At 45.6% G+C, this 23,707-nt stretch overlaps 1 protein-coding gene across 1 annotated transcript in view; it reads right to left on the reverse strand.

The window, feature by feature from the left end:
- Window positions 1–23,707, reverse strand: part of ryr2a (ryanodine receptor 2a (cardiac)) — an 806,696-nt gene that overhangs the window by 345,693 nt on the left and 437,296 nt on the right. Inside the window, exon 24 of the mRNA XM_041213076.1 lies at window positions 17,758–17,841. Coding sequence (XP_041069010.1) covers window positions 17,758–17,841 — 84 coding nt within the window. The remainder of the gene's footprint in view (window positions 1–17,757; window positions 17,842–23,707) is intronic.

Here is a 23,707-nt window from a genome sequence, read left to right on the forward strand (position 1 = left end):
TGCTGTTTAAGGACCCTTGGTGAATTCCTGCAGTGCATCTTGTAAATGGTACACACTGCTGCTACTGTGCATCGGTGGTGGAGGGAGTGACTGTTTGTGAATGTGGTGCCAATCAAGCAGGCTGCATTGTCCTGGAGGGTGTCCAGCTTCTTGAGCATTGTGGTAGCTGCACTCATCCAGGCAAGTGGGGAGTATTCCATCACAATCTTGGCCTGTGCCTTGTAGATGGTGGACAGGCTTTGGGGAGTCAAGAGGTGAGTTATTCGTCACACAATTCATAACCTATGACCTGCTCTTGTAGCCACAGTATGTATATGGCTAGTCCGGTTCAGTTTCTGGTCAATGGTAACCCCCAGGATGTTGATAGTGGGAGATTCAGTGATGGTAATGCCATTGAACATCAGGGGGTGATGGTTGGATTTTCTCTTGTTGGAAATGATCATTGCCTGGCACTTGTGTGGAACAAATGTTACTTGCCACTTGTCAGTCCAAGCATGGACATTGTCAAGGTCTTGCTGCATTTGGACATGGACTGCATCAGTATCTGAGGAGTCGCGACTGGTGCTGAACATTGTGCAATCATCAGCGAACATTCCCACTTCTGATCCTATGACGGACAGAAGATAATTGATGAAGCAGCTGAAGATGTTTGGGCCGAGGACACTACCCTGAGGGAACTCCTGCAGTGATATCCTGGAGCTGAGGTGACAGACCTCCAACATCCACAACCATCTTCCGTTGTGCTAGGTATGACTCCAGCCAGAGTTTCCCCCCCCAACCCGGATTCCCATTGACTCCTGTTTTGCTAGGGCTTCTTGATACCACACTCCATCAATTGATGCCTTGCTGTCAAGGGCAGTCACTCTCACCTCACCTTGGGAGTTCAGCTCTTTTGTCCATGATTGAACCAATGCTGTAATGAGGTCAGTAGCTGAGGTGCTCTGGCAGAACCATGATGCAGATCTGCATTGTCTCACCAGGGTGCCTGGCATGCACAGTGACAGTGTGGCGACTTTAACTAATGACATGTCCGTGTTCTCCTTTTTAGGTTCACCAGCAAGCACTTGTTGCCTGGACCCCAAAGGACCACCCCAATGCCGGAGCACCACCAAGCTTCACTTGCACCCCTATGTTACACCAGCTCTCTGAATCAGGCACCAGCGCAGATACCAGCACCTCAATGGGCATTAGATCAGCGCCTAGAATGTCAGTGCACGTTAGTGAGGGCATTCACACTTGCTTGAGGTTCAGGCAGAGAGTGCCGAGGGCACCCGCAGTCGGTGGACTGATGGGCACCAGGACGATGCTCAGTCGAAGGCAGATGATGAGCCTCTGGAGTCGTCCATTAGGCGGCAGATGCTGGATGTCCAACAGGATGTGCAGGAGGATCTGGCGGAGATCCACGAGGGTCTGCGAGCCATGGTCTCCGTTGTGGAGGAGTCCATGTGGAGCATGAGCACTGTGTTAATCCTCATGGCCGAGCAAACTGCCTCCTCCATTGAGAGAGCTGCGACTCTCAAGGAGCGGCAGCTCCAGGGACAGAATGCCTCCCTAGAGGTTATCAAGGTCTGCCTCAATGCCCTCAGCGTTCTCCTCACCATGCTCCTCTTCTGACTCACTACTGGAGTCATCATCTGTGGCCTTTGGAGCTACATCAAGATCCTCTTCCTTCAATGGGTCACCTCTTGCCAGTGCCAGATTGTGATAAACGCAGCAAGAAACCACTATCAGTGACAGCTGCTCTGGGAGGTATTGTAGTTTACCCTCTGAACGGTCCAGGCATCGGAAGCACATCTTCAGGAGATCTATGGTGCTCTCTATCACCGCTCTTGTGGAGGCATGACTCGTATTGTAACGCTGCTCTGACTCTGTTCCTGGGTGGCGGAGAAAAGCCAACTTTTCAACGGATAGCCCTTGTCACCCAGCAGCCATCTATCCAGTTGGGCTGGAGCACTGAAGAGCTTCGGCACCCGGGAGTGTCTCAGGAAGTAAGCGTCATGGGAGTTGCTAGGGTATCTTGCACAGACTTGAAGACTCTGCATCCCCGTTCACGGACTGGAATCCCTTCCTGTTGACAAAGGCACTGGGCTCACCTGCTGGCGCCTTGATGGCCACGTGTGTGCAGTTGACTGTACCAGCAGCAAATTATCTCCAAAACTCCTCACACTGGCGATGCTGCTGACGCTTTTACCCCACCCGTGGATGAGGTTCTTGAAATTGTGGGCTGGCCGCCTGCCCGTTTTGCCCATACGACAAGCGCAAAATCGCACGGGCAATGAAAAATCGCCGTCTATTGGCTTTTTAATGGCCTTAAGTGGCCTCTTAATTAATGGCGGGCGCAGCTCCAGCACCCGCTCATGCCTGCCGACCGAAATATTGCACGAGTGCGCGATGAGGTCGGGGCTCTCACCCGACATCATCACGCGCTATTTTACACCCAATCGGGTCGGGTGCGCACCCACCCGCAGGACGTAAAATTCTGCCCCTGGAAATACTCAACAGATCATTGGTGGAGTGAGAAACAAAGCTAATGGGGAGAATTTTTCAGGCCCCACTGAGGTCAGGAACAGGAGCGGACGGAGCCCAAAAATACCAGTGCCAGCTAGCGTGCCAGTTTCCCAAGCCGTTCACAGTGTAGGCCATTTTATGGGAGGTGGGCTTGGAGTCTGGCAAAGCTACCCATCCACATGAGGCAGGCAGCCACTTAGGTTCATTAAGAGCCTTTTTAAAACCAGTTAAAGGAAGCCACCTAGGATTGTCCAGACTTGTGTTTGTTACGTCTCGGTTGATTTTAATGAAGTCTTCCTTGTCATACATGGGTTAACTGTAAGTCTTTATTAACTGCTAGAACTATTTATAAATATACAGCGAAGGGTACAAGCGAGGAGCTGTCTCCATGCTTAGGTCTGCGCACGGCTCCGTCCAGCACCACACTGACTCTGGGAGCGGGTCATGTGTTCTCCTACATCACTGTATGGGCAGTACTGTACTCAGTCCCACAATAACTCTATATGTGACAGACTCTTATACTACAACTTCCAGAGGGGTAGAGTTTAACTGTCTGGAGGCATGCCAGAGTGGCAAGCCAGGGTGCCAGTACTCCAGCAGGCTGTCAGGCCCTCCCTGGGTGTGGGTGCATCCAAAGGAATTTGTGGAGAGATACCCCTTCCCCAGCCCGACGGTGTTGGCCTGGCTGCTTTTCCTCTTATTTACATTTTTTTAAAAGGTTGATGAGAGGGCACTTTCATAATGAAGTGCCCCCCACCCCCCCCAACCCTCCCTCCCTCCCTCCCCTCAGTTACTTACCCTCTACAGCAACCTGCTGTTCTTCACAGGTTGGAAGGTCTGATTGGCCCAAATTTGAGAACCCAATTGTCACCCTTAATTGTACAGAGTACCTGTCCCCGTGCCAATATAGGGCAGGCCCAATCGCAAAGAGTGGCTGTCCCCCTCCCTCCCACTCCCTACCCCCACTCTGTTCAGCACCCAGAAACAGACCCAACTCCAGACCCAACAGACCCATTCCCCAAAGTGAAAATTCAGCCCAATGTTTCAGGTCAATCCACCTTATGTCAGGACTGGAAAATGCTTCCATTGTTACAGGTTGTAGGCAAATGTAGAGACAGGGAAAGGTGAGAGGGGAGGAAAGAGCAAAAGGGAAGGTTCTGGGATAGGGTGGAAAGCAGGAGAGATGATGCAAGGCAAGAAGGGTAATATTGAGAAAAATCTAGAAACAATGCTCTAGAGGAGATATAAATGGCAGCAGCATAATCATTATCAATAGTGGTTGTCTGAAAAAATGGGAGCAGTGGTTTTGATCTAAAATTGTTGAACTCATTGTTGAATCTGGGTGGCTGTATAGCGAAGCCCTGCTCTAGACCTATCTTCTGTTCCTTTACTTGTCCCATTACCACCCATTTTGCCATGCACCATCATCCATTTTGTCATTTCGGAACATAGGAATCTGGGACTTAGGAGCAGGAGTAGGCTATTCAGCCTTTCAAGCCTGCTCCACCATTCAATAAGATCATGGCTGATCTGGTTGTGGTCTTAACTCCACATTGCCATCTGCCCCCCATAAACCTTGACTCCCTTGTCTTTCAAAACCCTGTCTAGCCCTGCCTTGAATAAAATCAATGACACAGCCTCCACTACTCTCCGGGGAAGAGAATTATAAAAATTGAGAGCCGCAGAATGGATGTGCATATCCACAGTCTGAAACTATGCATAGCAGAAGCAGCAGCAGCAGTAATTGTACATCAAAAGAAAGCACAAGATGGGGTCTTGAAGTGATTTAGCTATAGAAGGTTGTTTACATTGCCTCATCTGGCTAATCTGCAGGATAATACATTTATAATCTCTCACTGCTCATCAACATGAGAAGAGTCAGCAAATCATAGAAAAAATAACTCCAAGGGTTGTCATATCAGTGCATTTAACAAAGCCATTTCCGGTGAAGATGGGATGTTCCTAATTGAGGTTAGAGATTCAGCAACTCAGTATTCCATGGCTGGAGTATCAACACACAATGGGTGAGAAATTACACCTTTTTGCACACATTTCTTGAGCACAAAATGGAGAGATAAGGAACCAATTATGTAGGGCTCTATCTCTTACACCCTAAGGATGCCAGAACATGTCCAACACTGTCTTTTCTTAGGGGATATACAAGCACTTCTGACAGCCATCAAAAATAGCTCCAAGGTTCCATGTGTGTCTTAGTAAGGGGCCTATGACCTGTTCACAGACCTCGCCAGGGCCAACTTTAACTTGCCAAAACCAGCATTAATGGAGCGCTATGGCCTCAAAATGGGGTCAATAAACTTACTGAATCATTGGCACTAACCATCCAGCCACTGCCTCTTAAGCACGTTCATATAATTTACCGGAGTGCCTGCCTGGTTCAAGTGGCAGTCCTCTTTACTTTTGTGGTCCAAAGGTACAATTAAGTTTTTAGGTCAACACTAAATGGAGTCTGCACTCAGAAAGCTCTGTTCAGTTTCCTGACGTAAGGGCAGCCTAACCTGCCACCTTTAAAGGGAATGCAGGAAGAGGCCAGGTTAGCTGTTCCTTTTTAATTTACAATTATGTACAGCCAGGAAGAGTAGTAGCACTCTCACTGGATCCATAGCACTCCCCGTGCCGACCTGTGTTCATCTTCTTCCAATTCTCCTCCCTCTCAATTCTCTTCCTTCCCATCCCAGGAGCTATTGAAAGACTACCATTGGGGCACAGCCCAAAATAGTGGAGCCAACTCCTGAAGTGCCTGTGAACACCCAACTGATGACTGCAGCTGACAGGAATTATGCTAATAAGATTGGCTGCCGAATTCAAAGCGACTCTCTCCTGGCCCGAAAATCGGTTTAAACCAATTCCTTTCCCAATACTAGATGTAAAAATTGAGCTTTTCTCATTAGAGAAAAGGAGATTATGAGATGATTTGATAGGGCTGATTAAAATTATAAAAGAGTGGGACAAAGCAGATAGAAACAAATTGTGTTTTCACTGAATGACTGGAATATATATCAAGGGGACATAGATTTAAAAGATTAAATATAAGAGATTGAGGTCATCAAGTAGGAAAAACTTCTTTATCATAATGAAGGCTGTAAGAACGTGAAATGCAATAATGGAGTTAATGCCTGGAGCATAGACTACAGCGGGTAATTTTAATTCTGATCAAATGTGTGTATTTGTGATCTTAAGTGGTTTATGGGAACTTGGCAGAGAGTTCCACCCCTGCCGACATCCAACACCAATCCTGCAACTTCCAATTTTAACAGTGTTTTTCTAATCAGGCAAGAGGGACAACCACCAGACTCTTTAAATATGCATTTGTGCTCCGATGGCATTGTTAAGCTACAATTTTCACCAAAGGCCCTTCCCTAGGAGAGGAGCCAGGGTCAAGTGAGGTAGATTTTTGCTTGTTTTTTTAAGAAATTGAGCTGGAAATGTCCCATTGATTATCTCGCTCCACCAACTCCTCCCGATCACGGGACCCTGGCAGAAATGCCCAATTAGCCAAACTTGGCACTTATCTGCTGCCAGTGGCTAGCCCCAGTCCTGCAATATACTGCCACGTCCCATGGAATTCCTGCTCAGAGCAGTTGGGAAATCAACCAACAGGAATTCTGTGAGACCCAGTTATTAAAATAAGCCAAGTTTGATTCTGTTGTGGGTGAGCAGAAAATTTATCAATTGTTGGGGGAGGGGGCGGCTTGGGATGGGATTCAACCTCAACGGCCTGACCAGTTTTTATCCATCAATTAATAGTATTAAAACAGATGATCCAGTCCACTGTCACACTGATTTTTGAGAGTGTCAGTCACTCCTTAAAACCTTCAGGTCCAAATTAATACCCTTCCCTGAGGTCACTTTGCTGATGGGGTGTCGGCACATAGGCATCCCAACGCCTTCCTGCCTCCATTAACATCAAGTCCAGGGTGGGAAGACTTGTGGATGGCCTTCCCAACCCGCTGCCAATTGAGGCCATTAAGTGGGCAATTGATGGCCACTTAAGGGCCTCATCCCACCACTGCTAATATGAACCTAACAGTGGACAGGCCTGTTCCCACATAGGGAGCCCCAATAGAAAACACTGGTGTGTTGTTTTCAGGCTCCAGGGGAGAAGGAGTCCCTTGAGGACCCTGTATCGGGAAGGTGAGGGCCCACAGGGAGCCACCTCCTGCCCATTCTGCCGACACCACCCCTCCTCCCCGACAACCGCCTCCCCACCATCACTCACCTGTTAGCCTGGGATCCAACGCTGATCCAAGGCCTCTCCAGTGCTGTGCCATCAACACCCACTACAGCTCCTTGGTGCTGATGAGCACTGAGAGCCAGCAAGCCTCCAACTGGCCAACATCTCTCAGTGGATGTGACCTATGCCCCTTAGGTCCTTGATCCCGGGCAAAGCCTGCCACTGGCCACTTAAGTGTCCACAGTGACATAATGGTAATGTCACTGGACTAGTAATCCTGGGGCGCAGGCTAATGTTCTAGGTACACAAGTTCAAATCTCACCACAGCAACTGGTGGAATTTAAACTCAATTAATAAATCTGAATTAAAAGCTAGTTTCAGTAAGGGTGACTGTTAAAACATTGTCAATTGTTATAAAAACCCATCTGGTTTACTAATGTCCCATCCTTACCTGGTCTGGCCTACATGTGACTCCAGACCCGGCTAGGTTGGGAGTGCAGGATGTGGGCTTGCTACCTGAACCCTCATCATGCGCTGGCAAACATTGCTGGCTCCAGGAATCCCGGAATCGGATCCCGCCCACTGTATTTAAATGCCTCCAGAGTCAGTCCGACTCCATGGAAATCCGGGCCTGGGTAATTTATGGCCCATTTACATTACAGGTCCTAGTTTGGCACCAGTAACCAATATTCTGTAGTGCTGCAAGCTATCATGTTGGGCTTTAAATTAACATTAGCCCAATTGAACACACTGAGCATATGCAACTTTTTTTTAAGATATCAACTGGCAGGAAACTTTCCCTCAGAGGAAAAGTTTTAGACATAAAAATTAATCACAAAAGGTAGAGCTTTGTGAAGGTTGATATCATTTTTCCTGAGGTAAAGAAAGATCCAGGAAAAATATGCATTTGATTTAGGAACTGCTTATTTTATAAAGTCTCCTCTGAAATCACATCCTATCCGGAATGTGCAGGAGAATTTCAGTGCTGGAGGCTTTGCAGAAATAAGGTAAGTCAGCAGGATGGTTAATACTTAAACAGAGAACAAAAAATAATAATTGCAAAGGTGCAATGTTTGTCAGTGGGAATATGATGTTAAGAAACAAAGAGAGAGCGTAAGCCAAGCTACAAGGATAAAGAGGAAGTTTATGGAGAACTCAGCCAGTTCTGCAAAACTTATTTGGGACTTTTGTTGCATGCAATAGTCCCAAAAGTACTCAGCTATGCTCCAGAAGAGTATCAAAGGTCAATAACCTCCATCAGTTCTATCAGTATGAGAGCCACAGCACGTCGAAGTGCACAGGAAATGCCAGACCCCTTTAAAGAAGCCCCAAACCAAGCGTGCAAATGAAGCATTTCCAGAATCTTTAAGGTAAAGGCCCTAGCCTCCAGCAAAGGATCTTTCCTCTGTCACATTCTGGATGTCTGAAAGGAGTAGATGACCATCTGCACTCAGATTTATTGCAGCATTAATAGGAGATTGCATAATTGTGGTTATGGTATTGGCCTGCTCACCAAGCGGGCATGAATTTAAATCTCACCATGCACATGTTGTGAATTTGAATCCAATGATTATTCATTCATGGTATGTGGGCTTCGCTGGCTGGGCCAGCATTTATTGCCCATCCCTAGTTGCCCTTGAGAAGGTGGCGGTGAGCTGCCTTCTTGAACCGCTGCAGTCCATGTAGGTACACCCACAGTGCTGTTAGTAAGGGATTTCTAGGGTTTTGACCCTAGAATGGCAATATATTTCCAAGTCAGGATGGTGAGTAACTTGGAGGAGAACTTCCAGGTGGTGGAATTCATTTGCATCTGCTGCCCTTGTCCTTCTAGATGGTCGTGGGTTTATATTTATGTGGCAAGTCCAGTTCAGTTTCTGGCCAATGGTAACCGCCAAGATGTTGATAGTGGGGAATTCAGTGACGGTAATGCCATTGAACGTCAAGGGATGATGGTTAGATTCTCTCTTGTTGGAGATGGTCATTGCCTGACACTTGTGTGGCGTGAATGTTACTTTCCACTTGTCAGCCCAAACCTAGATATTGTCCAGAACTTACTGCATTTGGACATGAACTGGTTCAGTATCTGGTCAGTTGTGCCCATCAACAAAAACGCAACTGAACTGCTGGAATACCATTGCCCTAAGAAGGCTGACCACGTTTCAAGGGTTAATTGGTCATAGGTAATAAACGTGATCATTTCAGAATCACCCAAATACCAGATCATTTATCTTCTCAAATCTGAGACACTCCAAGCAGTCTGAATGGGATAATTGCAGATGTCTTTTGCAATAATTCAGGCCTTCATCCAGACAGGGTTTCAGGATTTTAAGGATTAAATTCAGTATGGATTTGCAGAATTAAACAAGAATATAGGCAGATTGAGTCAGCATGCCTCCACTGTGCTGCATCTTACTTCTGATCCAGGCCAACTGTTCTGGTATTTCTGTCCTTACGCCCACTGTGGCTTACCACATCTCATCAGGAGACTTTCAGGAAATTATAGAATGCGTTAGTTTACCCACACACCATAGAGAAGCTCCCCAGTTGCCTACCACCACAAGTTACCATAGACTGAGCACCATCAGTTAATGGTCTTCGACTGCATACAAGGTCTGAAATGCCATAATCAAACACTATGCTTGTCAGTGAATCATGAACTCTATGACTTCTCCCAGAAGAAATAAAAACATCATTGTATTCTGTTTGACTTTATCCAAGAGTCAACTAAGAGATTGTATTAGAGACGTCAGATGCAGGTGGATGTGCAGGAAATTTTGTGGGAAAGAAAGAGACTTTCTAACACATTCATGGAATGCAGTTAAATACAATGATTATTGATTGACAATGTTATAAAATGTATTTTGATGATTCTACACACAGCCACCCTCTTCAAACACCTGAGTATTATTCAACTGTTTTGAATACTGAATGTCTTTTGTAGCTTTTTTTTAAAAAGGTTTTCATTGTTGAATTTCTGTTCTTAATCTGGCAAACTGAGCAAATGATTTGATGTGTGCAGATTGAGTCAGCGTGCCTCCCCTGCTCCATGTCTTGCTTCTGATCCAGGCCAACTGTTCTGTTATTTTTGCCCCATGCCCACTGCCATATCTCACCAGGCGACTTTCAGGAAATTATGGAATGAGTAGGATTATTCACTCTGTGACAAAGCTCCACGGTTGCCTACCATCACAAGCTGCCAGACAATAAACGTCAGTTCAAGATCTTCAACTCCAACCCAGGTCTGTCATGGCATCATCACATACTAAGAATAAATTGCAACTGAGGAAAAGTCAACCATCTGAAATGTTACCTTTGTTTTTCCCTTCACAGAGGCAGCCTGATCTGCTGAGTATTTCCAGCATTTTCTCCTGATACCCTCAGAAACTTTTAATTATTCCCACTTTCTCAGCCTAATTGTTTACTTTCCACAATGGACGTCCATTCTCTCTACACCTGTATCCCCCGCCAAGATGGTCTGAGGGGAGTTGGCTTCTTCCTTGATCAAAGGCCCAACCAGATCCCATCCACCACTACTCTCCTCCACCAGGCTGAGCTTGTTCTCATATTTGACAACTTCCATTTTAATTCCACTCACTTCCTCCAAATGAAAGGTAGCGCTATGGGAACCCACATGGATCCTTGTTATGCCCACTATTCCATGAGAGATGTGGAACTTTATTTGTTCCAATGCCAATGAGGTCATCTCCCTGACCTCTTTTTCTGGTACATTGGTACATATTGGTGTCTTTTCCTGCTCTTGTCCCAAACCGGAAAATTTCATCAACTTTGCTTCCAATTTCCACACTTCCCTTGTCTTCACATGGTCTATCTCTGACTTTTCTCTTACCCTTTTCAACTTCTCTGTCTCCATTTCTGGGAATAGGCTATCGACCAATATAAGCCTAAAGTTACCTTAAACTTTCTCCTATTGCATTCCCTGTAAGGATTCTATTCCATTCTCTCAATTTCTCAGGCTCCATCACATCTGTTCTGATGACCCCCTACCTTCCTTATTCATTTTTATTTGCTCATGGGATGCGGATGTCGCTGGCTAGGCCGGCATTAATTTCCCATCCCTAATTGTCCTTGAGAAGGTGAGCTGCCTTTCTGAACCTCTACAGTCCATGTGTTGTAGTTACACCCACAGTGTTGTTAGGGAGGGAGTTTCAGGATTTTGACCCAGCGACATTGAAGGAATGGCGATATATTTCCAAGGCAGGGTGGTGAGTGGCTTGGAGGGGAACTTCCAGGTGGTGGTGTTTCCATCAGTCTGCTACCCTTGACCTTCTAGATGGTAGTTGTTGAGGATTTGGAAGGTGCTGAATAAGGAGCCTTGGTGAGTTCCTGTAGATGGTGCAAACTGCTGCTACTGTGCATCGGTGGTGGAGGAAGTGAATGTTTGTGGATGTGGTGCCAATCAAGTGGGCTGCTTTGTCCTGGATGGTGTCAAGCTTCTTCAGTGTTGTTGCAGCTGCACTCATCCAGGCAAGTGAAGAGTATTCCATCATACTCATGACTTGTGCCTTGTAGATAGTGGACTGGCTTTGGGCAGTTAATGAGTTACTCGTCGCAGAATTCCTAGCCTCTGACCTGCTCTTGTAGGCACAGAATTTATACGGCTAGTCCAGTTCAGTTTCTGGTCAATGATATCCCCAAAGATGCTGAAAGTGGGGGATGGTAATGCCATTGAATGTCAAGGGGCGATGGTTAGCTTCTCTCTTGTTGGAGATGGTCATTGCCTGGTACTTGCATGGCGCGAATGTTGCTTGCCACTTGCCAGCCCAAGCCTGGATATGTCCAGGTCTTGCTGCATTTGGACATGGACTGCTTCAGTATCTGGGGAGTTGTGAATGGCGTTGAACATTGTGCAATCATTAGCGAACATCCCCACTGCTGACCTTATGATGGAAGGAAGGTCATTGATGAAGCAGCTGAAGATGGTTAGGCCTACGGCACTATCCTGAGGAACTCCTGCAGTGATGTCCTGGAACTGAGATGATTGACCTCCAACAACCATAATCTTCTTTCTTTATGTTACGTATGATTCCAACCAGCGGAGACTTCTCCCCCTGATTCTCATTGACTCCAGTTTTGCTTGCGTTCCCTGATGCCACACACTTGGTCAATTGGTGCCTTGATGTCAAGGGCAGTCACTCTCACCTCACCAGTGGTTTCAATATGTCTTCCCTTTTCCTCAATAAAAGATTCTCCTCCTCCACCACAGTTGAGAGGGCCCTCAGCCATGTCTATTCCATTTCCCACACTTCTGTTCTTGCCCTTCCTATTCCCCCCTAGAACCTTCCCTCCCAGAACCATGATAGGGTTGACCTTGTCCTCACCTTACCTCCCACCAGCATGCACATTAACAGATCATCCCCTGTCATTTCCGCCACCCCCAGCTTGATGCCACCTGCAAATACACCTTCTCCTTCCCTCTCATTTCAGCATTTCCTCTGCGACACCCTGGTCCATTCCTCAGATATCCCCAACACTCTCTCCCTTTCCTACAGAACCTTCCCATGCATTCCTGGCCTTGTTACCTCCTCCCTTTCCACAATCCAGGGCCTCAAAGGCCCATTCCACTGAAGCAACAATTTACTTGTGATTCTTTCAGTTTAGTACAATTTATCTGCTGCTCACAATGTGGCCTTGTCTACACGGGTAAGACCAAATTCAGATCGAGTAGAGCGTCTCCGTTCAGTTCACAAGCATGACTTTGAGCTTCTGGTTACCCATTATTTTAAATCTCCGTCTACTTCCACTCTGACCTCTCTGTCCTTGGCCCCTGACAATGTTACAATGAAGCTCAACTGAAGCTTGAGGAACAGCATGTGATCTTTCAACTAGCCACTTTACAACCTCGTTATTTTAACAGTGAGTTCAACCATTTAAGATCGTAACATCTGCCCTATTTTTCAGTCAGCAGTTATTGGTGATGATTTTGCTATTCCTATTTACACCTCCTCAACACACCTTTTGTTTTTTTTACTTATCCTATTACCATCTGCTTTTGCCTTGCGTCATTGTCCCTTTTGCCATTTAATAATGTCCTGCATTTCACTCTATCATGGACATTCTCTTTGTTCTCCCCCGCCCCCCCCCCACCCCCCCGCCCCCACCGCCCACTCCCTCTTTCCCTACTTTTGTACTTGCTTAAAACCCGTTTACAAATCAAGCTTATTCGAATTCGGATGAAAGGTCATCAACCTGAAACACTGGGTAAAATGTAATGCCCACCCAATTGACAGGTTTGATAGCAGGGGGCAATTAATCATTTGGGAGGGTGGCACATGGGCACCCCACTGCCTTCCCGTCTCCACCCCAATTAAGTCTGTGGTGGGTACACCCATGGACTACCATCCCACCCCACTGTCAATTGCGACTCTTAAGTGGGCAATTAATGGTATTAATCCATTGGTGGGCAGGGGGCTTGCCACGCAGGTGGCACAACAAGCAAACCCATGCAGAGTTGCTTGCAGGCTTCCAGGGGGTGGCCCCTCATTCTAAGGCACTCAGTGGCTGATTGAGAGACCTTGGCGTCTGGAAGGGGATCTGAGAGCCACCCCACCCTCGCACAAGCTCTTGCTGCCAAAACTTCTTCCCCGCAACACCCTCTCTGACCATCATTCACCTGTTCCCTGGGATCCAACGACGATTCTGGGCCTCAGATGGGTGTAGTACCGACAGCAGCTACTGTCTCCCGAGTGGCACAGCAGTTCAATAAAGCTGCCAGCCTCTGGCTGACCAGCATTTCTTGGTGGGACTTCCTTTACTGGGGTCCCTGATCCTGATGAAGGTCCACTCTGCCCAGTTAAGTGCCCATCTGCTAGTTAAATCAGCAGGCCTTCCCTAAAAGAGGCGATGCGGGTCTCCAGCTTGCAGGCGAAACCCCCATTGCCTCCACTAAATCCAGCGCATTAACTATATTCCTCTTTCCTTGATGCTGTCTGACCTGTTGAGTCCTTCCAACATTTTCTGTTTTTATTTCAGATTTCCAACATCTGCAATATTTGCTTTTGTATAGTGTAGATTTCAGCGTAAGTATTTGTAGTATTCGGGTTTGTAAGGGATAATGTGTGGGACTGTGTAAAGAGCACCTCCCAAAATGATGAGGTAAGTGATTAGGAGAGGAAGGAGAGAATGTTCATGGCTTCAGCAGTGTAACACCTAGCCATGGGTAGTTGTACATAGTTCAGTTGTATAAAATAAACCAGTTGTTGTTTGAACATGCCAAACGTCTCAGCAATCATTCCTCAGCTAGACTAATCAACATACAACACTAAGCAGTTGTAGCTGAGCTGGCAATATGCAACCAGACACAGTGCAATCTCTACAACAAGGAGAGTTTCACAGGAGGGTGAGCAACCAGTTGCACGTGTGATACAATATCCTTGAACATAGGGCAAAACTTTTAGCTCGGCAGGCGAGCGGGTGCATGCCCAACTTGCTCAGGCATGAAATAATGCGCGTTGGCATCACGCGAGCGCCCTGACGTCAACGCGCAGTCGGGCAAAAGCTCAGTCAGTGGGCACACGCTGAAGTCAGCAGCGCGCCCACTGACAATTAAAAGGCCTATTAAGGCCATTAAAGAGTCAATTCAGTTAAATTTTTGGCTGTCTGTCCAACCTTACAGTTGGCGGGCAGGCAAAAAGGCCAAGCAGCCTTTGCATTTTTTTGGAAAGCTCAACCACGGGCAGGATGAGGTTTCCAAAAGCAAATAAAAATAAATTAAAAGTTTTAAAATGTTATTAATAACATGTCCCTGCTCATGTGACAGGGTCACATGAGGGGACGTGTTTTATTAAATTTTTCAAATCTTTATTTCTTTTTCAAAAAACCCTTCATCTCCCTGAAGGGAGATTTTCAAGTGCATACTCATGCCCTCCCCACTATAGGCCATGGAACGATTCAAGAACAAGGATGAAATTTTTAAAATTGAGGTGTTGCCGGACTGGCAACAACTTGGTAGTATGTGATAATCATAAATTTGTACCAGCACAGAACGAGTCCATTCAGCCCAGTGAGACTGTGCCGGCTCTCTGTCAAAACAATTTAGCTAGTCCCACTCCCCGGTCCTTCCCCTGTAACCCAGCAAACTTTTTCCCTTCAAGTATTTATCTAATTCCCTTGGGCAAGCCATGATTGAACCTGCCTCCAACATGCTTTCAGGTGGTGCATTCAAAAACATAACTAATCGCTGCTTAAAAAAGATTTTTACTCATGTTGCCTTTGCTTCTTTTGCTAAACTCCAGAAAGTTGTGTCCTCTAGTTCTTGACCCTTGCACCAATTTCTCTTCACCTGCTCTGTCTAGCCCCCTCATGATTCTGAGCATAATAACGACAGGGAAATTTCCCATTGAAATGAAGAAGCACTGAAGGAAGAATCAGACAGGTAACACCATATATTGAGCAGAACCTTGAGTTGGCAATGTAACTGGGGAGTTCTTGAAGATTGTGGGGGTTCAAATTGCCTTGATTTCTTAGTTTAGATGAATACGCAAACAACTGGGTATACTCCAGGAGAAAACAAGCTGGTGTTTGGTTTCCATAGCCCTGTTATTTATTAAGCCAGCAAAATGAAAGCATCTTTCAGACTCTCACATTTAATGTTTGGACTCTCTTGTTTGGAGTAGTTCTCCACGGATACAGTTTAGTCATACCCATTGATCCGTGGGGGCATGTAAGGCTTCCAGCAAGGAGTTATCATAGGAAGAATCTAATCCACTGTTACAAAAAGGAACCTGGGCACAAGCTGTCATCTCAGAGGTGAGTGGCCACACCTTATGATGAAGGACATAAATAACAAATGGGGAAAGAATGCTACTCTGCAAACCAGTAATACAGAGATTGTAGCCAACACTAGCCATCAGTAATGTCCAACCTACACCGTGAATTCTAAATTTTGGGGAAAAATTTTCCCCCCGTTGGGGGAGGAAGTGTGGGAGTGGGCACGGGCAGGTGCGCCTCCGATCAGCGCCCCCAATCGGGTGCGCGCCGCCATTTTACGTGGGCAGGCCTTAATCAGTGCGATTTCTGCCAGGAAGCGCTATGCGCTCCCTATGCGGGCGGTGGGGGGATTCCCTCAGCCGGGGTTGTGTTCTCTTGCGCATGCGCGCAAAAGAGTGCATTGATCTCCCTGTGGCTAAGTGCTGCCTCAGGGAGATCGGCTCTGAATTAAAAATTGTAATGCAAATGATAGAAAAATTTCCCTGACGTGTCCCCTCATGTGACAGTGTCACGTGAGTTGGGACATGTCCATCACCTTTATTGAAATCTTTATTAAAAATTTAAATACCCTCATGAAACCTCATCCCACCCGTGGATGAGGTTTCATGCTTTTTCTGAAGCAAACAGGCAGGTCCATTAATTACTTTAATTACTTTTTCAATGGCCTCAATAGGCTGTTGACAGGTTGACTCGCACGCAGCTGACTCGGCTGCACCACTGCTGACTTCAAAATGGAAATGACGCAGGGTGACATCGGGGGTTCCACCCAACCTCATCCGGCACCATTTTACACATCTGTGAGCAGGCCCCACCCCCGCTCGCCGACCTGAAGATCCTGCCCTATGAATATGCCATTCTCAGTCCGTGCAGCAAAAGAAAAACATTACAAGTCCTAATTGCAAAATAAGTTGTGCTGAATTTTAAATTATTTCCTTTCTCAGAAGAGACACTTTTTCACAGATATCAGAACATCCCTGTTACAATCGGCAAAGGAGAGAGGGGGCAGGAGAGAAAAAAACAACTTGGAAGTTAAGTTTTCAGCAGTACAGAAAGCAGAAACACACACATACACAAACAAACATTCTGATGATGGAACATAGAATGGGAGCAGGAATAGGCCATTCAGCCCCTCGAAACTGCTGCATCATTTAACTAGATGATTGCTGATCTTCTACCTCAATTCTATGTTCCCGCACTACCCCAATGTCCCATGATGTCATTGGTAACTAGAAACCTATCAAGTTCCGCTTTAAACATACTCAATGGCTGAGCCTTCACAGCCCTCTTGGGTAAAGAATTTCAAAGATTCACCACTCTCTGACTGAAGAAATTCCTCCTTATCTCCGTCCTAAATGGCCTACCTCTTATCCTGGGATTGTGTCCCCTGGTTCTAGACACACCCCCCCCACCGGGGAAACATCCTGCATCTTCCCTGCCAAGCCCTGTATAATTTTGTACTTCAATGAGGTCACCTCTCATTCTTTTAAACTCTAGAGAGCACAAGCCCTGTCTCCTCACAGGTCAATCCTGCCATCCCAGGTAAACCTTTGTTGCACACCCTCTATGGCCAATATATCTTTCCTTAGGTAAGGAGACCAAAACTGCACACAATACTCCAGCGGCTGAATTTTCCCCCCGTTGTGGGGGGAAGTTGACGGGCGGGCGGGTACGGACGCGCTTCCGATCGGCGTCCCCGATCAGGGGTGCGCTGCCATTTTATGTGGGCGGGCCAGTTAAGGCCCACCCAGTCACCCAGTGTGACGTCCACACAGAAGTGCTACGCACTCCCTGTGCGGGCGGTGGGGGGGGGGGGGGGGGGTGAGAATCCCAAAATTGAGAGTGCGCTCTTTCGCGCATGCGCACGAAAGAGTGCACTCATCTCCCTGAGGCTAAGTGCTGCCTCCGGGAGATCAGCTGCATATGTAAAAAAGACAAAAATAGAAAAATAAAATTTCCCTTACACGTCCCAACTCATGTGACAATGTCACGTGAGTTGGGACATGTCCTTAATTTTTACAAAATCTTTATTAAATTTTTTTTAAAGCCTACATGAAACCTCATCCTGCCGGTGAATGAGGTTTCATGTTTTTTCTAGTTCCCGCTGGGGCTCCTGGCCTGCCCACCTACCTTAAGGTTGGACGGGCAGGTTCTTTAATTACTTAACTGACCATGTCAATGGCCTCAATTGGCCATTAACAGGTCGGCGGGCACACAGCTGATTTGGCTCATTTTACGCATCGGCAAGTGGGCCCCGCCCCCGCTCGCCGACTCGTAAAATTCTAATCCAGGTGTGATATGTTTACATAGTAATGTTTGCCCAAGGTACTTACTTCCTGGGGAGCTTTAATTTCTTCACCTTTTCTTCTGCCTGGTCATCAGCAATGCCTACATGGCAACCCAAAGCCATAAGGGTCCTGAAAATAAAAACACATAAAATAACCAACATCAAGAGTCAACTTTTACATGATGTTACCAGCACAGCCCAACAGGTGCATGCTGGTGCTTATGCTTCATATGAATCTCCACTCAGTTTTCTTCATCTAGCCCCAGCAACATATCCTTCTATTCCTTTCTCCCTCACGTTAATTATCTAACTTCCCCTTAAATGCAACAATGCTCTTTCCCTCAACTACTCCCTGTGGTGGTGAGTTCCACAATCCAACTACTCCTTGAGCAAAGAACGTTCTCCTGAATTTTCAACAACATATGTTTTATCAGCACCAGGCACAGTTTAATTTCTTGCATAGCCTGTATTAAATGCCATGGATTGTCAAGTAAAAAGATAATTTTGTCCACGGTACAAGTTACTGGCCTATTTCTCCATCTCACTTCAGTGAGCCAGTGTCAGTTTAAAGCAACATAAGGCCATTTGCTGCTCTTTTAATTGTTGACATCTACTCAAACATCATTTCTCCAACCTGATTTGATGAATCATTTTCAATCATTTCATTTATTAAGCAATTTTAGTAGTGGGAAACTATTTTCAATAAGTTTGAATTTCTTTCGTGCTCCTAATTAGCATTTAAAATTTCTATTATTGGCCATGGGTTTCTGATATTGTTAGATATTGCTGTGTTATCTGTAAATAGTGAGGAACTACTCAGCTAGGAACTAATGTGGTATGTGTAAGTGTTCCAGGGGGCCACATTTCACAGCTGCACTAGAGACTGAAGTGATGTATACATAATCAGTTCAATCTGGTTTATTTTTAACCAGACAGCATGGCAAAAAAAAAATAAAATGAAGAGTTTCTGATCTTTACAAACTTAAAAGTGTAATTATTAATAACATCAGGGGACCAAAAGACAACAAGAACACATAGCAGCTATGCTGTCATCAGCCCCCTGATTTTTCTGCCCAGTAAAATGAGAGTAAAAATCACAGGCTGGTGAGCATACAAACAGCGAACATTGGCCACAATAGCCAAAATCCAGCAGAGTCTAGCTGCAGGAGAGATTCCACAATCTAACCCTCCCAGTAGGGACTGTTGCTAGCAGAGAATACTTAGAGATAACAATGGACAATTTCCATCCCTGCTTTTGGGTGGGAATGCAGCGATAGCACAATGAAAATTCACACTTATATCTGAGCTGCGACCACTGGAGTCAAGTATTTGAAGTGTGTTAAAAATAAGTGGGTGCCTCATTGGCACATTCAAATTGTGGTCCTTTGACATTAGTAGGAACATAATGCAATTTTCAGGTATTTTTTGTATTGAACAACCTAGCCAATGGTTCTTAAAGGCGAACTTGTAGGCCACTCAGATAAAGGTAAGATTATGGTTTAAAACTGATTCTGTTTTTCAAAGCCATTAAAAGAATTTGTGCTCTTTTTGGCCCCTACAAAAATCCCGTGATGCCAAAGCCTCCGCGGTCCTCTTTAAGTGATTCCAACCCTTCCCTCTTAATGGAATTGGCTGGACTCTGCATTGTGCACTATCAGGGGCAGGCAGCTCTTGAGCTCAGCAGCACCACTGAAAGGGCCGAGCTGCTGCCGGAAGGACACCTCCTGGAGTCCCAGGATCGCGTAGGGCCCAGGCTACTGGTAAGTAATGTGGTTGGGGGGGGTGGTACACAAGATCACAGGGAGAGGGGTGCAGGGGGATCAGAAGGAAGGGCACGGGGGAACTCTGAGCAGCCCCTCTCCCCTTCCCAATGTCCTGTCTCTCATTCGGGTACTGTGCCTTTGATTGAGGGAGGCCCACCTCACCCCCACTGAGGGGACAAGTGACCCTCATGGTTTCATCTGTCATTCGCACTGCATGGCAACAGGTCCTGTAGCTGGGTTAACACAACAGCAGTGGGATGATCATTAATTGGCTTAAGGATGGGAAGGTCGTCAATGGACCATCCGGCCCAGAACTTAATTCTGGCGGAGACAGAAAGGTGGTGGGGTTCAGCCACGGCACCACCCCGCCTAATTACATGCCCCTCCCACCTCCAAGCTCACCACGAGCGAGGGCAGAACATTTTGCCCCTGGGGTACTAGAACTCCCCATAGGTGAGGAAACTAGAACACAAGTCCCATTTTATTGTGCCTTAAAGTGAAAGCAGCACCAAACGTAATACAGAGGTTTATGTTCAAAGGTTTTGGTTATATTTGCATTTAGATGGAAGAATCAGTTACATTCTGATGTTACAAATAAAAAAGGTGTCAGAGGAGGGGACATTACTGGAGCACCAGAGAATGGATCAGTAAATTCTGTCAAGTCAGCCGGAAGAATCTGAGACAGGAGTGTGGTTTCTCATTAGGCTTTCTGGAGATCAGTCAGGCCCGTTATACTCGTCCTGGATTCTGCATCCTGAATCAGTCTCAATCTGTCTGCAAAACTGTACACTTGTAAGTGTTCTCCTCCTCCCAGCACATGTGCATGAATCAGTGGCAAAAAAATCCTTCCAGTTTGTCATGCTGTCAAAACATCTTCACGTAACAAATTACTTTTAGAGTGCTGTGTTTTGTTGTGTGGGAAAATTGAGATGACAAAGTAAAATTTATAAATATCACCATGTAGCCATCTCATTTGGCTTCCAAGTAAAACCAGTGCAGTGTTGTCACTGCAAAGGCTTCTCCAGAATTTAGAATCAACTAGTTTTCTTAAGGTAGGACACGTGCTGCTTCACTACCCACCCTTCCTGAACAGCTCCAGTGGCACTGAAGCTATAAGTTATTTGGAGGTTTCGCAGCACTCCGATTTTCATTCATCATTATTACTGGTAACACACTTCTCCTTGTGCTAATGCTTTTTTCATGGCTTTTAAAAACAGTGTTATAGTCAGTGGCCATGTAATTCCAACGGCAATCATCCAGGCAGTTACACCAGGACTGCAACCCACTTGTGCCCTCCAGAAACAACCCCTTTACAGTATACACGGTCAGTTGGAGGGCACTTATTTGCACAGGATCACTGGAAGCCTGTGACACTGGGGGTGCAGCGCCGGTTTCAACCAGCCCCAACACTACCAGATACTCCAGTTCCTGCTGCTATGTGAGGGACAGTTCAATTCACTAGCCTCCACATCTCCACAACGCTGAAAGAAGCGGTAACTGTACATTCTTTTGGCCCACTTTTTAAGAAAAACTTATCTTTCTTGGGGGGGTAGGCAACTTCCCTGACATTGTTTGGGCTAGCCTCTCTCCTCTCCCTGGTTGCATCCTTCCCTCATAGGATAATTTCTTCCCCTTCCTGAGACCAGTATGCCTCCTCTCACTGGGCATATCAGCAGCATATTATAATTATATGTAGTGCCTTTAAAATAAAACATTCCAAGGTACTTCAAGGGAGTTATTAAGCAAAATTTGACACTAAGCTACATAAGGTATATTAGGCCAGATTGCCAAAAGCTTGGTCGAAAAGGTATTTTTTAAAGAGCACATTAAAGGCAGAAAGAGAGGTAGAGAGCCGGAGAGGTTTAAGAAGGGAATTCCAGAGCTTAGGGCATAAGCAGCTGAAGGAACGGTCACCAAAGGTGGAGCAATTGAAATCGAGGATGCTCCAAAGGTCAGCGCAGATATCCCAGAGGGTTTTGGGGCAAAAGGAGATTACAGAGAAAGGGAGGGCCAAGGCGATGGAGGAACTTGAAAACAAGGATGAGAATTTTAAAATTAAGGTGTTGCTTGACCAGGAGCCAGTGTAAGTCAGGAGTGACGGGTGAACAGATTTTTGGACAGGGGTCGGGGGTGGGGGAAGGAGTTGGAAAATTTATGGAGGATACAGTGGGGGGAGTGTGTTGCACTAGTCTAGAGATAAGAAAGGCATTGAAGTGCACCTGATGAACTAAGGCGGGGGTGGATTCAAGCAACATTACAGAGATGGAAATAGGCAATTCTAGCAAGGGCACAAATATGTGGTCAGAAGCTTATCTCAGGGTCAAATATGACACCAAGGTTGTGAGCAGTCTGATAAATCCTCAGACAGTTGCTAAGGAGAGCAATGCAGTCAACGGTTAGGGCGCCAAGTTTCAAACGGGGACAGAATACATTGGCTTTGGTCTTCAAAAGGCCTCTAAGCATAGGCAGTAGTTAGTGAAGCAAGAATACCCGGTGAAAGGAGTTCCCACCACCAGCCTCACGCTCTTTGGGTCAATAACTCTGACAAGGCCAAAGAGGAAATTGGAAGTCTTAATCCTGTCCTATATCAGTGCCCTTCTGCTATCCTCCCATCAGAGGCACAGAGAGGCTGCAGCAGAACGGGTGAGCAATTTCAGCTTCACTATTTAATGTGCTTGCTGAGAATTCTGAAAGTATTTTTTATTATTTAAAAATGAATAAATATCTGGGCAGTATTTCTAAAATCTAGCTCAAACGAATATATTCCCTCCAATTCTGCATCAAAAAAACCCTCATGGTCATTAAATTCATAATTAAGATAAAGCTTTTACAATCAATTAATTTATGATTCTTATTACCAAAGGTTTTGGGATTTAGACAGAATGCTGTGTCATATCTGGTCTGCCTGGTCGCAATAGAGACATGATATGGCAGAACACTGTCTAAGTGCATTTCATCTCAGAAACAAAGAAATTAATTAAAATTGGCGAGATTGCCCCAAGTGGATTAAATACATCGCTGTAACTTTGCACAAATGATCTATTGCAAACATTTCAGCCTTTCCTCATACATTGTAGTATCAAATAAGTGTCTCCATCTTAAAGGAGAGCTATTATTAGTTAACCCACTTAATTACAATGAATAACTCTTGGATAGCTTTTACTCCTTGAGTCAGAACACTCAACAGTTATTTGGTACACCTGCAAAGCTATGATATATTTTAAGTATTATGTGCAAGTGACACATTGCAATGAACAACATCCATCTTACTAGGTACCAGTTTCATTACTTAAACAAGAACAGTGTCACAGCAATAGGCCATACAGGATACTGTGGGTCACTGATCACATCTCTTACATTATTTGTAGGGAAATGAAGGGCAAGAACACCAAGCAATCTATATATATTAGCAGAGAATTAAAAAAAGGCAAGAGTCCTATATTAAAATGATTTTAAAATATATATATATTTATATATATGTATCTTTTAAATCTAAAAGATACCAGGATAAACTATCTGAGGCCCCATTGCAAGATAATTTTCAATACCAGAAAATCAGGAGCACCACAATTCAGGCACATTAACCTCCCCACGGGAAGCACGGCCAGTCATTTCCCTCTGTCGTTAATCTTAGCAAAATGGTCGATGCACGTATAAAGGCATGTACTTACGCTGGGTGAGAAAGTGGAGAAAATTGAATAAATTTGTGCTTGTTCCATCTGTCTTCACCACAATAGTTCACATCCACAGGGTGGGATTACCGGGATCTTCCTGTCCCACCGAAAGTCAGTGGACTTTTGACTGGGCTGCCAAATCTCCTGCGGCAGATCCTGCCACAACGGGGCCGGAAAAGCCCAGCCATAGTCATTTATGGCAAAGCAGGAGGCCATTCGTCTAAAATTGTTGTCTTTCCTTTCATGATACTTAAAGCTACGAATACTTCACTGATTACTCATTACAAGAATGGCACTTTTAGACACTTCTTTGAAATTCAGCACTTGTTGGTGAATTCAAATTTAAGTTTTGTTTGTGTTATTAAAAGGGGTGGTCTATGCTTGTTGGGTATTTCAAAAATTAAACATGCACATCGCACAGCTCTGCAGCAACATATTTCACTCCCAGGAATACTTCAATAATTCATCTTATAAATAGTCTGGCTATTTCTGTTCAACTGGCATATTAATGAAACCGGGACAAGGTACTGGGAGCCATTGTGGGCGAAGAATAAATAAA

This window comes from Carcharodon carcharias, chromosome 2 (assembly GCF_017639515.1).
Source record: "Carcharodon carcharias isolate sCarCar2 chromosome 2, sCarCar2.pri, whole genome shotgun sequence".
In the NCBI taxonomy this organism is placed as follows: domain Eukaryota; kingdom Metazoa; phylum Chordata; class Chondrichthyes; order Lamniformes; family Lamnidae; genus Carcharodon; species Carcharodon carcharias.